The sequence below is a fragment of the Hippocampus bargibanti genome, linkage group LG16 (genome assembly GCF_051943395.1).
Source record: "Hippocampus bargibanti isolate YZ-2025 linkage group LG16, ASM5194339v1, whole genome shotgun sequence".
Lineage (NCBI taxonomy): Eukaryota > Metazoa > Chordata > Actinopteri > Syngnathiformes > Syngnathidae > Hippocampus > Hippocampus bargibanti.
In genome coordinates, this window is record NC_142749.1 from 17,733,444 (window position 1) to 17,749,261 (window position 15,818).

Genomic DNA, 15,818 nt, shown 5'->3' on the forward strand with positions numbered 1-15,818 from the left:
TCACCTACAACAATGTCCGTCCAAAGCCAGAAGACCACCACGACCACTTCCTCCTACCGGACGGTGAACGTGGCCTCCCCCGAGCCGGTGAGCGGCAACACGGTGCTGACCACCACCACCACCGCCCGCTCGGCCTCGCCGCTTCAGTACGCCGTCAACGGCGGCAACTATAGCACGTTGCGCTACCTGGTGCCGGTGCAGCCGACCGCGCAGCAGCAGTCCTACGTGCTGGTTCAGCAGCCGGCGGTCATGCAGCAGATGATGTCGCCCGTCTACCTGCAGGGGGTTCCTCGGGTGAGCGTCAGCAGCTTGGATTCGGAGGTCCTGTTCCAACAGAATACGGTGAGGTTGTTGTCACCGCTGCCAAATTCAAGGAAAAAATGTTAATAAGTGTTTTGAGTCCTTGATAGCCAGCTTGAGATCCACGTACAAAGTAGTAGTACACCTACCTGTATGGACAAAAAAAATTCACATACTGGTCGGATTTTTTTTAGCTTTATATGGTTTACTATAAAGCTAAAATAAAGCTAATAAAGCTAATTTGTGCGCTTGATTGACAGTTGCGTGGTACTGGTGACAAAAATTCTCTGATTTCATATCTATCCCTTAACTTGCCAGATATGCAAAAAAGTGTCCACTCCAGTGCCATGGTTTAAGAGTTAATTCCTAAATTAGATGTGTCTGAAGTTATCTAAGCTTGAAATAAGGGTGGCTGTTCAAAATCAATGCATTACATACATATTGATTTTATATAGCGCTTTAACAACTGAACCTTGAACAAAGCGCTAACATGGAAATAAAAGGAAATGCTGCCTACTTTTGGAAAAGAAAAACATTGCCAGTGGCCATGGCTAGCGCTGTATCAGCACCCAAGCATGGAAAAAAAAAAAGCAGAACAAATTCGGGCCAGCTTGAGGTCCACGAACAAACCTCCAAAAGTTGATCAGAACTCAAAACGGTAACCAAACGGTAACTAGCGTGAAAATCTCAAAGAACGAATGTCGCTCAGAGCAGTTCCAAGTTAGGAATGTTGACGTGTTAAAAAAAAAAAAAAAAAACGTTTGGAGCTGATGAATTCTCATTGGCTTCTTTGCAAATGGCGTAAAACTGGCTTTTGAAATTACCACTGTGGAGTTAGCATAAATCAACCGCAAATGACGATATGACATAACCTAGCATTGCTGCTAGTGTGGGTGTGCGCACTTGCGTCATTAGCAGTGCGTTGGTGTCATTATTGTCATAACGTACTGTGTCATTTTGCATTGTGTCATTTTGGCTGCATCGTCATATTCCGACAACTTTCTTTGCATGCTTGGAAAAGACGACGGATCGTGTGATGGCGTTTGTGGGAGGGATGCATGATGCACCGGCGGCGTAACGCATGTGCATGTGGCGTCATTTTAACACGCTGACTAAGACTTCTCGCGGACTATCACGAGCAATCGTTTGTCAACATGTTGGATGAGTGCTTGTCATTTGTTGGATGTGTTTTTTTTTGTATTCCCTCAACTTTGAAAGCCCTGGAAGTCATCTCAAAATGGCTGCTGAAACAAAATGGCCGACTTCCTGTTCAGTTTAGGTGCTTTATTGTGTTTATTGTGTTTATTGTATTTATATTGTACTTATAAGCATCTTTCAAAAGTGTGATAGTGAAACTGTAGTAGGGGATCGATTTTTACATTTATCGCCCCCCCGCCCCCCTCCAACTTTCAAAGCCTTGGAATTTATCCCGAAATGGCTGCTGAAACAAAATGGCCGTCTTCCTCTTCAGTTTCCTGCATGATTCCCTTACAGTCAAGTTTCTTGTTTTCCTGATTTGATGTTAATCAGTGAAACTAATTGTTGGGGCTCACTTTTCACGGGGGTGAATTTTGGGGATCAACTTATCTCTTATGATACATTAGAGCGACTTAACTAACCTTTTTTTCATCCACTTCCTGTGCTTTGGTTTTCATTTGGACTCTACCATTCTTTCTTTTATGTTTTTTTTAATATAACCCCCACAAAGCTCCTCATTCATTTTCAATGGCACTCATTTGTTCTCCTGTTTGAGTAACTCCAGTCGGGAATGTCAGAAAGCAAGCTAGCAAGCGCCACACCCCGACCACACATGTGCCAAGGTGGCACACCCTGTGGACCAAGATGATAAAAAGTCCCTCCCATGAGTTTTCATTGTCGAGGTCAGAGGTCATATGAAGTGGTGCGCTCAGCTTGTGTAAAATAGAGTAGCACTTTGACGGTATAGGTCATATCAGGCATATTTGAATATGCATATGTTGTAAAACTCAAAATATGTAGACAGGAATAGGTCGCGAACCTGATTAGCATGTAGCTAAAAGCTAGCATGAGAATGACCTTTCCCTGCGTGAGGCGTTTGTCAACTTCAAGCTTTTACAATGGCAACTAATTGACATGAAAACACGCTAACGGTAATTTTTAATGTATACACTTTAGTGTCATATTCTCAATATTGACATTTACATATTAGACGTGATATACGCTAAAGTTGGTGGCTAACCAACCAAGAGATTTTTTGATGTGCAAAACTGTTAGAAATGTCGTTATAATAATTGTTTCAAAATTAGGGCGTTGGACTTCCCAAACAAAATGCGACGTCGCAGCTACGACACGAACGTAGCATAGTACAGATACTGCGTGGCATGATTGACTCCAACCAGCCAGGTGAGCTTGAAAAGCCGCTGCGCTTGGAGCCGAGTCAAATTGAACAACAACAAAACGACATTTGAGGCCAGTCACATTCTTCGGGTTTTGGTTGCGCTTGTCGCTCAGTGCTCGACGACGCGTTATGTAACAACTGTGTGCAAGCACGGCAGTTTGCTTGAAGCTATTTGACTTGAGAAAGACACTCCAAGAACATATTATAATATTTTCAAAAGCATTTGGACAGATGCCGACTTCAATATAATTAAATCCACAACTATCGTTAAATCCTAAATTTGATTAAAAATTGCTAAATTGTTTTCAAACTAAATGAAATATTAATAAGAGTACTGGAGCTTCAAAATACGGAAATGAAACAAAAAGTGTAAAAGAATACATTAAAAAAAAGAAAAAACAAGAACATCCCATTAAGGTGTACCCCAAGGGTCAATCCTTGAACCCTTGTTGCATGCTAGTTTAGCTCATTCTTATGACTGAAATGCAGCTTTAAAACCACTTAAAAACACACACTCACCTTCACAATGACCAACAGACTAATTTACGTCTGTTTCTTCGGCAAATGATTTTACCAAGTGCTAGCCTAGCATGTGTTTATTCCGTGCTATTGGCTAATTGATTCTTGTGATGGATGAATTGAACAAAAGCGTCAACATTTAGAATCAGAATCTTTATTGGTCAAGTATGTAGAACACACTCTGCATTCGAATTCCTGAATGTAAATTATAATAATAATCCATTTCATTTATAAGCGCCTTTCAAAACTCTCAAGGTCACTTTACATTCACGTGATCAACTTTTCTGTAGGTGAGCAGCGGCAGCCACACGCGCCAGCATTCACTGAACCCGGAAGTAAATAGATAGAAAGCTAGCTAACCAGCTAGTAAATAGCTAATAGACAGCCAACAGATAGCTAGCCACTTAGATAGTTATATAGCTAATAGCTAGCTAGATAGATAGTTAGTTAGCTAATACACTGAATGTCCCTATTAAATACACAGATAGAAAGCTAGCTAGCCGGCTAGTAGATTGTACCTCTCAGGAACAACTGTGAGACAATGTACAAAGTATCAAGCAGAAAGTGGTTCAAGCGAGTACAGAGCAGGAGCTACAATGATTAGAACGGGATGCTGTTCCACAGGGGGGGTCGCTGGAAAAGGTGGTGGGCAGGGTGCGGATGGTCCAGTAGGATTTTCCGCGCTCTTGTCTTGATTCTTTACAGCTTTTAGTAGGGAGGCCGATCCAGCCCAATAGAGCAGACGGCCATTTGGCACGTTCCTCAAACAGGAGTACAAAGAGGGGTATTATCCGGGTGGGTGGCGGCGAGTTAAAGGCCGCCGCGGCTTTCTATGAACACGGCTCTTTCTTCCTCTTGTCTCAGAGCCTGAGCAGGAACTCGATCTCAGGGCTCAGCTTGTTTTCCAGTCCCCCCAAGACCCCCGAGCCCAGTTTGGAGGAGGAAGAGGAGGAGGAGGAGGAGGTTCGTAACTGCGGAAAATATCCGGGAAGCAGCCGTTCGTCTGGCAAACGCGCAAATATGTGTCCTTTCACGATGAAAGGGGTTCTTTGGTCTTTGTTTGCGTTATTTTGCATGGGGTATTACATTGAAACATGCGTTCGAAGCTAACATCATTTTCTCCATTGGAATGGAAGCTGGTCACGACAAGTTGCAGTCGGGAATTGAATTTCAAGGGGAATTACTTCTGCAAAACTGGAGAGTTTTATTACCTGCCAAAAATCATTAAAATCAGACTTCACGCAAACGTGTTCTGATTTCGATGAGGATGCTGGTTTGAAAAATGCTAAGCTAATATCTTCTTGCCGGATATTTAAACAAAATAGAAGTGGTTTTTTTATATAATAATAATAATAAATTTCATTTGTAGGCACCTTTCAAAACTCTAAACGTCACTTTACAGTCACAGGATCAGTTTTTCTGTGGGTGAGCAGTGGCAGCCACATGCGGCAGCATTCACTCAACCTGGAATTAACTCAAATAGATAGAAATCTAGCTAGCTAGCCAGCTACCAGATATCTAATAGATAGACAGCCAGCTAGATAGCTAATAGATAGTCAGCTAACCAGCTAGTGTGCTAATAGATAGCTAGCCAGCAAGCCAGCTAATAGACAGCCAGCTAGCAAGCTAACCAACCAGCCAGCCGCACAGATAGCTAACAGATAGCCAGCCAGCCAGCTAGTTAGTCAATAGATAACAATAATAATCCATTTCATATCTAAGCGCCTTTCAAAGCTCTTTCGATAACTAAGTAACTCGGATAGAAAGATAGCCAATAGATAGCCAGCCAACTAGCTAGCTACTAGATATCCAACATAAAATGGCAGGAAAAAAATGTTTGAATGCAGCCCTTGAAAAATATTTGAACTTTTAATGACCACACATAATGAACAAGTCACATTTATTGGAAAGCGTCCTATTTTTAGCACTGATAGGAAAAAAAAAAAGATGGCGGGATCTGGGTGTGTGGGTGCGAGTCTGTCTGTGTGTGTGTGTTGAAAAAGCACATGAGCAATTGTTAAGACGCTCTTAGCGTGTTTGTGTACAAAGGCGTGTCCTGGGCCACTTCCCACACGTTTTTGCGGTGGGTGGGTATTCTATGGAATGTCAACCTGCAGCGTCACGTACAAGACGGGCGTGGCCACAACTCAAGTGATTATGATTATGTCGGCGCTCGCTTACCGGCTTTAGGGAAGCACCCGTCAGGCTTTTTTTTTTTTTTTTTTTTTTTTGCGAAAATGAACAATCAGACAGAGTGATAGCGTCCGTGTGCAAATTGTCATGGCTTTTCAATGAGTTTGTCCCTATTATAGGAAATATGCGGGTGTCAAAATTGTTGGGAGGGAGAACTGAGAGTCAGGTGTTAGTTGTTTGCTTTGTGTTGAGTGTCATAGTTGGGCTGATTAACGACGTGGTGGTGAATAGTGATAGGAATGATGAAACTTTGCCTTCGGGTAATCATGACAATATAAGAACATGGCGACTCCGCAGGTGTAATATTTGCGATTGATTAAAAAAATATCAAATGGCTGTGAGAGCAGCAGACTAAATCTCAAGGATCAAGTGCGCGCGCATCGATGGCGATGTAGGTCAGTGCGCGACATGGCGCTTTGTTGCAAAAGGTGTAACCCAAGAGGTTGCGACTGAGAAAGCCACACCGACTCTTTTTGAGAGCTCGCATGTGTTGGGATGGAATCGAAAAGTATTTTGGCAAATGGTGTCCAAAAACCTTCAAATACAGTACATGATTCCCTTTTTGTTAATCAGGAAAGTGAACTTCAAACTACCCCCTCCAATAATGAATATTTACAAAACTTTTTTTGCTTTTAAATTATTTTAAAAAATGTGACTGTCTGTTTTCTCCCATTCATTCATTCATTCATTCAATTCATTCATTCATTTATATATTTATTTATTCAATTATTTAATTATTATTATTATTTAATTATTTGATTCTTTAATTATTTGATTATGTGATTATGCAATTGTTTATGTATTTATGTATTTATATATTTATTTAATTTATTTATGTATTTATTTAATTATTCAACTATTTAATTATTCAATTATTTATATATTTGATTCTTTAATTATTTAATTCTTTATTTGTGTATTTATTTATACTTATTTATATATGTACATATTTATTTATGTATTTATTCGTGTAGTTATTTATGTATTTATTTGTTCAATTATTTAATTCTGTGATTATTTATTTATTTAATCCAACTATTTAATTATTCAATTATTTATATATTTGATTATTTAATTCTTTGATTCTTTAATTCTTTATTTATATATTTATGTATTTATTTATACAGTAAAGTCTCGTTATATCGATATCGGATATATCGATAGTCCCGGTTATATCGATACTATTTCTATGCACGCACGGAAAAAATTACATGCAAACAGGGTCGGATATATCGATAGTCCCGGTTATATCGATATTTTTTCGGACTCCCTTGAATATCGATATAACGAGACTTTACTGTATTTATTTTTATTTATTTATTTATTCAATCATTTATTTGATTCTGTAATTATTTAATTGTTTATTTATTTATGCATTTATATATTGTATTTATATTTAATTATTCAACTATTTAATTATTCAATATTTATATATTTGATTCTTTAATTGTTTATTTATGTATTTATTTATATATTTTTTTAATGTATTTGTGTATTTATTTATTTGTTTGTGTATTTATTTATTTACTTATCGGACAGCCTTTAATATTCCCACACTGGGGAAATTTGCAATCGAGAGCAGCAAAATTGAAAGGGGTGGGGGGTCAAAGATAAAATCTTTTATGCACAAAAGATAGTCATTTCAAACTTGAGCTAACTTGTTATAATTTCTATACAATGGAAGACACCCCAATGCCCCTCACAGTCGGTTTAATAAACAGCCCTGGCAGCTATTTGCTGCCACTTTTTCTCATCAAAGTGTCAAGCAGGAGCTCGGCGGCGTCTTTGGAATGTGCCGTCTGCTAGTTATCTCCAAATGGACAAGCTAGCAAAGCACTTTTTCACATTCTGCGACACTCAAAACTGCCAATTCGTGACCTAACGGAGGGGGTGCCGCGGGCCGAAATGCAACAAATTGACACCTTTCAGTGTCTCACCAATTTGGAGTCGTCCTGAAAGATCGTACCTCGCCTAGTTTATTTTTTGACATTGTCTTTTATGCAGTGCTATTTTGCTTGGTTAAAAATGCTAAATGTTTTGCTTTTTTTTGGCGTGTCAGCTGCGGCCGATAGTTCCCAACCGGTTTTTGCGCTCCCTTTGCTCTTTTTCTGTGTGGGAATGACTGGCATGTGGTGACACACCCATGCGATCTCTGCCGCAGGTTTGCACTTTAATTAATAGAAGCGTAAAAAGCTTTACGATTGTCCTTATCTCAGAAGGCAAAAATTCAGGAAAACTACTAGTCGATGGGCTGAAATATTGCATAAGAGACACAAATTTATGATTAGTTGAGCTAACTATATATATACATATATAGATACATATTTTTTTTGGGGGGGGCAGTTATATAATAATAATATTAATAAATTTGATTTCTAAGCGCCTTCCCAAACTCTCAAGGTCACTTTACAGTCACGGGATAAAGTTTTTCTGCGGGTGAGCAGCGGCAGCCACACGCGCCAGCGTTCACTCAACCCGGAAGTAACTCAAATAGATAGAAAACACCTTGAAGTAACTTAAATAGATAGAAAACACCTAGATAGCTAGCCAGCCAACTAGAAAGATATACAGCCAACCAGCTACATAGCAAGCCAGCCACATAGCTAGCCATCTAGATAGATATATAGCTAATAGATAGCTAGCTAAGTGTGCTCACGAGCCTTGCTTGTTTTCTTTTTTGTGGTTGTTTTTGTGTTTCCTTTTGTCATTTTGAGTTATGTTCCCTCGGTGCCTTGTGAAATCTGTCGGCATGACTCCAGAAGCGATGACATCAACCATCAAATAAATGACATCCCGAAACAAAGCTGTTGTGTAGTCGGGAGGATGCGATCAATGCAACACTTGCGACGTATTGCCATATCAATCAAATTTGAGCAATTGACGACATGGGCCGTCAGCTCACAAAAGAGAGAGAAAGAGAGAGTGACAGGTGGGATGTTTACAGAGAGTTAAGTTGCATGGCATGACTGCAGATAACAGGTTATGCAACATTGGGTAGGCTCCAGATAAGAACAACGGGGTGGTGGGTGTGTTTGGGCTTTTGTCTCGCAGACTGTAAAACTGTTAAAAACAAAAAAGTTAACGAGCAAAAACTGATTTAGATGCCCAAAAAAAAACAAGTATAAAAAGATTTTGTGGCACTGAAATGTGACATCTCAAGGGGCCTGGTAGCAAGTGACCCCATTGTGATGCTAAATGCTAAACGTCTGTGGAAGCTCTCAGTGGTACAGGAGTGGTCCATCGATGAAAAGGTTTCTTCAGCCGTCATCTGTACTTCTTTGAAGCTGTCGGACGTTTCGCTTCTCATCCGAGAAGCTTCGTCAGCGAACTAAAAAGTTTGCTGGTAGCTCTGGCCCTATATACATATATATATCCCTACTGTCCAGAGGTGGTGGTGCAAGACCTCCGCTATGATAGGTCCCTGCTCTAAGGTTGGGGGGAGCAGAGGACCATTTCCTGAGGCTACACTGATTACTTCTATTATCCTGACTGATTATGGTCTACGACTGGCCTGATTGTCCCATTTGCTGTGGCATCACCCCATCAGCATAACTAAGCCTATGTGGTAACGCTCTCAGAAGTGTGTTGTAAGCATGATCCAAATTAAACCTCACACCACCATGGTGATTTAGTGAAGGGTTTTGCTGTTTTTTGCAGCTTTTACTCCCCTTTCAAACCATCTATTATCTTTCGCTAAGATTTTAACTTTATTGCTAAATGCTAAACGCTAAATCTTCTAGGAGGACGAGGAGGAGGAAGCGGTGGAAGTGGAGGAGGTGGAAATTGTCAACGTCATACAACAAAAGCCGCCGCCTCCGGCCATTGAGAAAATCTCCCGGACGGAGGTGAGGACCGACCTGAGCGAAGCCACCAAGATGGACACGCGCTATTTCGCCGCCTTGCTAGCTGACGTCTACAGGAAGAACTGCGACATCCACTCCTGCATCTCCGAGCATGTGTCCAAGATCCGAGGACAGTGAGTGGCGTGCACTTGAATTAGATTTTTAGAATTTTCTAAAATGGCCACAAACTGAATTGAAAGGCATGACGTGGAGCGCCATTCCCGCATTTGTTTTTTTTTTCTTGTAGGGGTGCCGGTAAAACGCTGGTCACACCTCTGGCAATGTTTTTCCCGTTCCACGAGGGGGCAGCATTTGCGTTTTGTTACAGCTTCAGCTTTTGTTAAAGCGCTATATAAATCAATATGTATTGTATTTTGTTCACCCACCCCCATTTCAATAATAATAATAATAATAATAATAATAATAATAATAATAATAATAATAAATTTGATTTATAAGCGCCTTTCAAAACTCTCAAGGACATTTTACAGTCACGGGATTTTTTTTGTGTGGGTGAGCAGCGGCAGCCATTCTGTGAGTCCTGCAATTTCAGTGAAAATGACAGAAAACCTGGCACTGGAGTGGATACATTTTTACACATTTGGCAATGAATGAGTTAAAATGCACTTAAATGGTCATCCTAGTGCACATGACGATAATTATGGTAACGCAAGTACTTTTGTTTGCTTCCTCCATTTTGTGTGACAGGTCAGTGGATCTCGGTGTTGACCAGGTGCGTTAGCCACATTCATATTTTACAAAAATACATTTGTTGTTTCTCCCTGGATTGAACACATTCACGATATTAATAATAAGGTGTGTGCTTAGGTGGACGACGTGGAGGCTATGCTCCCTAAAGGAGCCACCGAATTGACCAAACAGCAAATCCGTTACCTGTTGCAGGTCGGTTATCCGCAATCACGCGTCGACCAGATTGTTATGGAGCAAGTTGTCATCCATTTTGTTGATCTGCGTAGACTCGCCTGACCGCAGATAAAAGCATGCGTCTGCTGCTGTCCACCTTCAGCAGCCTGAGAGAGGAACTCCTGCACATGTCCGACGACCTGCGGGTAACAACAGCAATTTTAGTCATATTAAGCGCAGTGGAAGCAAAGTTGTGCGTTTTTTTTACAGCGTCTGGAGAGCGAGAAGGAAGCGTTGGAGCGAGATCTGGCGTTTAAAGTGGACCAAGCTCGTCAGTACGACAGCCTCTTGGAAGCCGTTCGCGAGAACAACAGACAGCTTCAGGTGTCGCTGAAGGAGACCACCGCCTCTCAACGTTCCTTGGAGAGCCAGCTGATGAGCATCCGCAACAGCGACTCGAGCCGCGACTTCCGGAATCGGGAATTGGAAGGACGAATACGGGCTTTGGAGAAGGAGAACGAGATTCTCCGACAGAAGGTGGACGGCCGGTCATTCTCATTTTAAAGGACAACAGACACCATTTTTTTGTTTGCTAACTGACATCAGAAAAACGTTTCATAGCATCTAAAATACCCAAAACACGCAGGCTGACACGTTTAGTCAAATGCAAAACACCAATAAAAATAACTTAACGTGTCCCAAAACTGCTGATTTGGCCGCTGGGAATTTGTGTAAATTAACACTTTCTTTATGTGTCTTATCGCAATTGGCTGTCGGTTGTCCTTTAAGCCTTCAAAGTCTCTAAAGTTTGTTCTATTTTTGCAGCAATTAGGCCAAACTAACAGCACCACGCTGCACATCAAGACGGAGGAACTGTCGCGGCAATTCAACGAGCAGCTCAGCATCATGAAACAGGAGAAGGACCAAGAGATCCAGCGGCTGCGGGTGACTATGTTCAATATTTCACAAGCTAAATATTCAACGTAAGCTTAGCAGTGAAAGCTGACTGTCTGAATGCTAACGCCATAGGCAGGCTATTCCAAATACGCGATTAAGGAAAGCTCACCCGCATTTTCTTTTCCAGACTCAGATTACGAGGCTCACAACGGAGATCACCACCGAGAGGACATCGTCTGCGTCGGAGAAGACCCTCCAGCTGAAGATCTCGGAGCTGCTCGCCATGCTGGAGCAACGGCAGACCACCATCACCAGGCAGGAGGAGGTCTGTGACGACACACACACGGGTTTCATCTAGCATTTCCGACTTCGGGGATCAAAGATCAAGTAGCGCTATCGTTTTTATTTGTTATTTGTCATTGTGTTGCAAGAAATGTCATGTCTATGTCTACCTATCTAGCTAGCTAGCCAATCAGCTACCTACCAATCTAACAGCCAGCTACCTACTGATCCAGCTAGCTAGCTAGCTAACCAACCAGCTACCTACCTATCTAGCTAGCTAGCCAACCAGCTACCTATCAATCTAACTAGCTAACAACCAGCTACCTACCTATGTATCTATCTAGCTAACAACCAGCTAAATACCTATGTAGATAGCTATCTAGCTAACCAACAGGCTACCTGCCTAACTAGCTAACCAACCAACTACCCACCTATTTAGCTAGCTAGCTAACCAACCAGCTACCTACCTAGCTAGCTAACCAACTAGCTACCAACCTAGCTACCTACTCATCTATCTAACCAACCAGCTACCTACCGATATAGCTAGCTCGCTAACCAACCAGCTACCTACCTAGTTCGCTAACCAATCAGTTATCTATCTATATAGCTAACTAACAAACCAGCTACCTACCTATCTAGCTAGCTAACCAACCAGTTACCTACCAATATATCTAGCAAGCTAACCAACCAGCTACCTACCTACCTCGCATGCCTACCTACCTAGCTGGTGAGGTAGGTAGCTGAGTACTCTTCTTTCAAAATGAACACAAAAAAAATGTTTCTATCTTTATCTGAACGTTGGCAAATCAGTCGTGATAATCGCTTAGAATTGAAGAAAAAAAAATCCTGCTTGTCAGTAAACCCGTTCCCAAATGGCGACTTTTTGACGTGCTCACAGGAGATCCGGAGGTTAATGATGGAAAAAAACAAAAAGGACAGCTCCACAACAACTAAGACCATCATCACCAAAAGGTACGCGACATCATATTTGTTGAAGAAAAAAATAAATAAAATACATGCACGGATTTTGAATCCAGCCTTTTTTGCGTCGCCGCAGATACAGGAACCAGTACCCGATCCTCGGCCTGCTGAGTGACGACTACCAGATCACCTCCAGCTCGCCCATCGGCGAAGACAAGACCATCGTCATTGAACGATCCGGAGAGGTTATTCGACGGGTATGTAAGAGGATGGGGTGATATGGGGGCGAGTGTAGCATTCGCTACACTCTACCATCAAATTCCGGTTGTTCGCTTAAAGGATATTCAGCGCGAGTCTTAAAATGTAAAAAATAGCTATATGCGCTGGAATCTTTGTAAAATGCGCTCAGTAGAAGTCATTTGAAGCCATTTTACAAATTATGGACGCAACTTGTCCGGAGGTGTCGGTTGTCCTTTAAAATGTGTTTGAAATGTCGAAAATTTTGAAATAGGGCCTCTCCATGTGGCAGTTTTTCCATTTCGCCTCAGTCTGGAATGTATCTCTCCCGCCCCCCCACGAGGGATATTTTCCAGATCAACCTGTCAAACGAGAACTGTGTTTCAAATGAAGTGGCGCCTCTCGGTGGCCAATAAATGCTACGGCAGGGCAAATTTGACCCACATGGCGCTTCTGTCCCAACAGGAATGAGGCAAGAAGAACGTGGAAATCAGCCATCTTGTCCACTCCATTGATACCGTGGGATAGCTCCAACGTGGGAACGCAACTGAGCTTTTATTTTGATACTAATATTACAATTCGTCTGTGTAAGCTCTCAGTCGTACAGGAGTGGTCCATCGATGAGAAGGTTTCTTCAGCCGTCATCTGTACAAAAGTGAAGGTTTCGGACGTTTCGCCTCCTATCCAAGAGGCTTCGTCAGCGAACTAAAGTCTGACTGGTCGTATCGGCCCCATTTATATATCCCTATCATAGCTGTGTCCGGCGCCACCAGGTCTGGACATTAGGGATATATAAATGGGGCCGATACGACCAGTCAGACTTTAGTTCGCTGACGAAGCCTCTTGGATAGGAGGCGAAACGTCCGAAACCTTCACTTTTGTACAGATGACGGCTGAAGAAACCTTCTCATTAATATTACAATTCTATGTCCCAAAACAACTTTTATTTTATTTTTTTGGATTGACCAATTATGGGCTATCTCTGACTAGCTATAGCAGTACTTTATTGACGTTTTTTTCCCCGCATAAAGCAAGCTGTACATATTTAAATATATATATTTCTGAGACAGTTTCGAGAAACGGGGAGCTTTGCTTTTTGCTGTCAAGACGCTTGTGTGTAATGTTTATGGGAGGGGAGGTAGCGTAAATTGAGGAGGGGGAGGGGTGCTTAATCGTGGTTGGATGGATTTTAAAGCACAACATGATGTCAAATGTTATTTCTTTGTGTGTTTGTCGTGTGGTGATTAAAAAAAAAAAACAATTTTGGTCCACTGGAAGCTAGCTGTGCAACAGCTTGATTAGTTTGGGACGCTAACTAATTAGCAATAAAACTGCTTTACAAAAGATTTTAACGTGACGACTCATTCCCGGGGTGTCTGATGATTACTTACTAAGCAAAGTCGCATATCTATAATAATAATACATTTAATTTCTAAGCGCCTTTCAAAACTCTCAAGGTCACTTTACAGTCACAGGATCAGTTTTTCTGTGGGTGAGCAGCGGCAGCCGCACGCGCCAGCATTCACTCAACCCGGAAGTAACTTAAATAGATAGAAAGCTAGCGAGCTAGCCAATAGATAGCTAATAGTTAGCTAACTAGATAGGTAGCCAGCCAGCGACTGTAAAGTGACCATGAGAGTTTTGAAAGGCGCTTAGAAATGAAATGTATTATTATTATGATTATCACAAATATGGCGTTGCATTGTTGTATTTTGGACAGCAGGCGGCGTCATTCCCACTTCGGGTTAGTCAACGGAGCTTGGAATGAGGTCATGGCAGCTCTGTAGGGCTTGTCTGGATGCCTCATCGACTTGCTTGTCACTCACGCTGAAAAGTTCTCACAACCAATGAAGCGAATTCTACCGTGCACGGTCTGTAAGTGACGTGTGAGGAACTGGCACGAAAAGTGAAGCGCAAAAGCATCGAGATTCATTGCGATCCTTCCTCACCCTCGCCTCGCTGAGGCGTTACCAGACTCAATCGATTATGCAGGCCGCGCCGATGGTATGTAGGCCTCGTGAATTAATTATGAGGCGTGACAGGGGAAGAGGGGGTAAAAAAAATGTACAAAATAATAAAGGGAAATGCATACAAATTTGAGCTGTGAGAAAGGTCAAATTGCAATGTGATTTTTATCCCATTAAGGACTGAAACATCCTTAAATATCAACACGTTGATTGAGTTATGTAAAATATTAGCAAAATGCCAAATATAAATGCACAATGGGAACATTATCTTACCATTTTGATGTTTATCCCTCCAGTCATGACTTGGAAAACATAACTGCAAAGTTTCAAGCAAAAAGAAAATTAGCATATATATTTCTAGAGCTCGCCATTTTCTTTCCTAGTATTCAGTGACAGCCATTTTCGATTTCTGACGAAAATCTGCCTGCCTTTGATCGATCATATTTGCTAATTTATATTTCGAATCTTTTCTTGTGTTTTCTCGTTCTTGCTTAGAATTTCAAAAGCTTTCCAATGGTACCTTACTCGTCAAGATCTGCCAAAAATTAAGAAAGTTATGATCATTTAAACTTTAATAAAGAACTCGGTCACAGATTTTCATTGTTTTTACTGTGTAATTACAGGCAGAAAATCCCCCCATATTTCAAAAATTAAAAATTGCATTATTTCCTTATTATTTGTAAGAGAAAAATAATCTATCCATCGTTTGAAATCTATTTAAATGCACTTTAATATGGCATTAGAAAATGTGTGAATTATTATAGAAAAAAATTTGTCACATCCCGAATTTATGGGTTCACAGCTCCATTGAAGAATCATTCACTGTGTTTGTGTTTTGCCGCCATTTTGACCCTCCCTTTCCCCATCCAAAGCCTGCCAGGCTTATCGACCCCCTTTTACAGCAGAAACCGTGCCCAGCATGCCCGAGGGGGGGGCTTTGCAGCCAACTGGAGCTCCCTGTTGTTTTATAAGTTACATCAACAGGTCGAGAAAATATGATTTAGACATATTTAGGGAAGCTAATGTTGACGCCGCCATTTTGTAGTTTGATGAAGACCTCAATTTACCTGAAAGGCTTGTGTTTAAACTTCACATTCTATAGGCTAATGATTCAACAATGTGCGACGGTAACAAATGGACCAATAATTATGTAAAGTGTTTAAAAAAGGGGGGATTTCAGGCTATATACCGTGAAACATTAAAACACGATTAAAGCCGACCAATACACTTACCAAAATCAGAATCAAAATCCTCGCGGGTATGTTCAACAGCGATACTTCCGCCACCCACTGCGTCCCTTCAAAATAAAACCAGATGTACATGCTTAACACGATAACGGGGTTTTCGTTTTTTAAACATTTCATATGACACATATTGCACTTAATGAAAGTAAACCCGTATTTTCACGGGCTGGTTGTT

General features: G+C 41.3%; 1 protein-coding gene and 1 long non-coding RNA gene across 3 annotated transcripts in view; one reads left to right on the forward strand and one right to left on the reverse strand.

Annotated features, from left to right (window-relative positions):
- Positions 1-12: 12 nt before the first annotated feature.
- Positions 13-13,778, forward strand: pof1b (POF1B actin binding protein). Of its 2 annotated transcripts, XR_016117754.1 has the most exons (12): positions 13-342; positions 9,130-9,365; positions 9,940-9,964; positions 10,060-10,134; positions 10,209-10,301; positions 10,366-10,632; positions 10,921-11,040; positions 11,180-11,317; positions 12,173-12,246; positions 12,332-12,452; positions 12,898-12,999; positions 13,344-13,778. XR_016117754.1 is itself a non-coding variant. In XM_089016300.1 (11 exons), the coding sequence occupies exons 1-11, from the start codon at positions 13-15 to the stop codon at positions 12,901-12,903; spliced, it is 1,485 nt and encodes a 494-aa protein (XP_088872426.1). In that variant the 3' UTR covers positions 12,904-13,053. The 2 variants fall into 2 exon arrangements, 1 of the variants encoding a protein (XP_088872426.1); XM_089016300.1 differs by lacking the exon at positions 13,344-13,778 and having other exon boundaries at positions 12,898-13,053.
- Positions 13,779-15,638: 1,860 nt separating this feature from the next.
- Positions 15,639-15,818, reverse strand: part of LOC148886834 (uncharacterized) — a 28,082-nt gene continuing 27,902 nt past the window's right edge. Inside the window, exon 5 of the long non-coding RNA XR_016117756.1 lies at positions 15,639-15,696. This is a non-coding gene — a long non-coding RNA (uncharacterized LOC148886834). The remainder of the gene's footprint in view (positions 15,697-15,818) is intronic.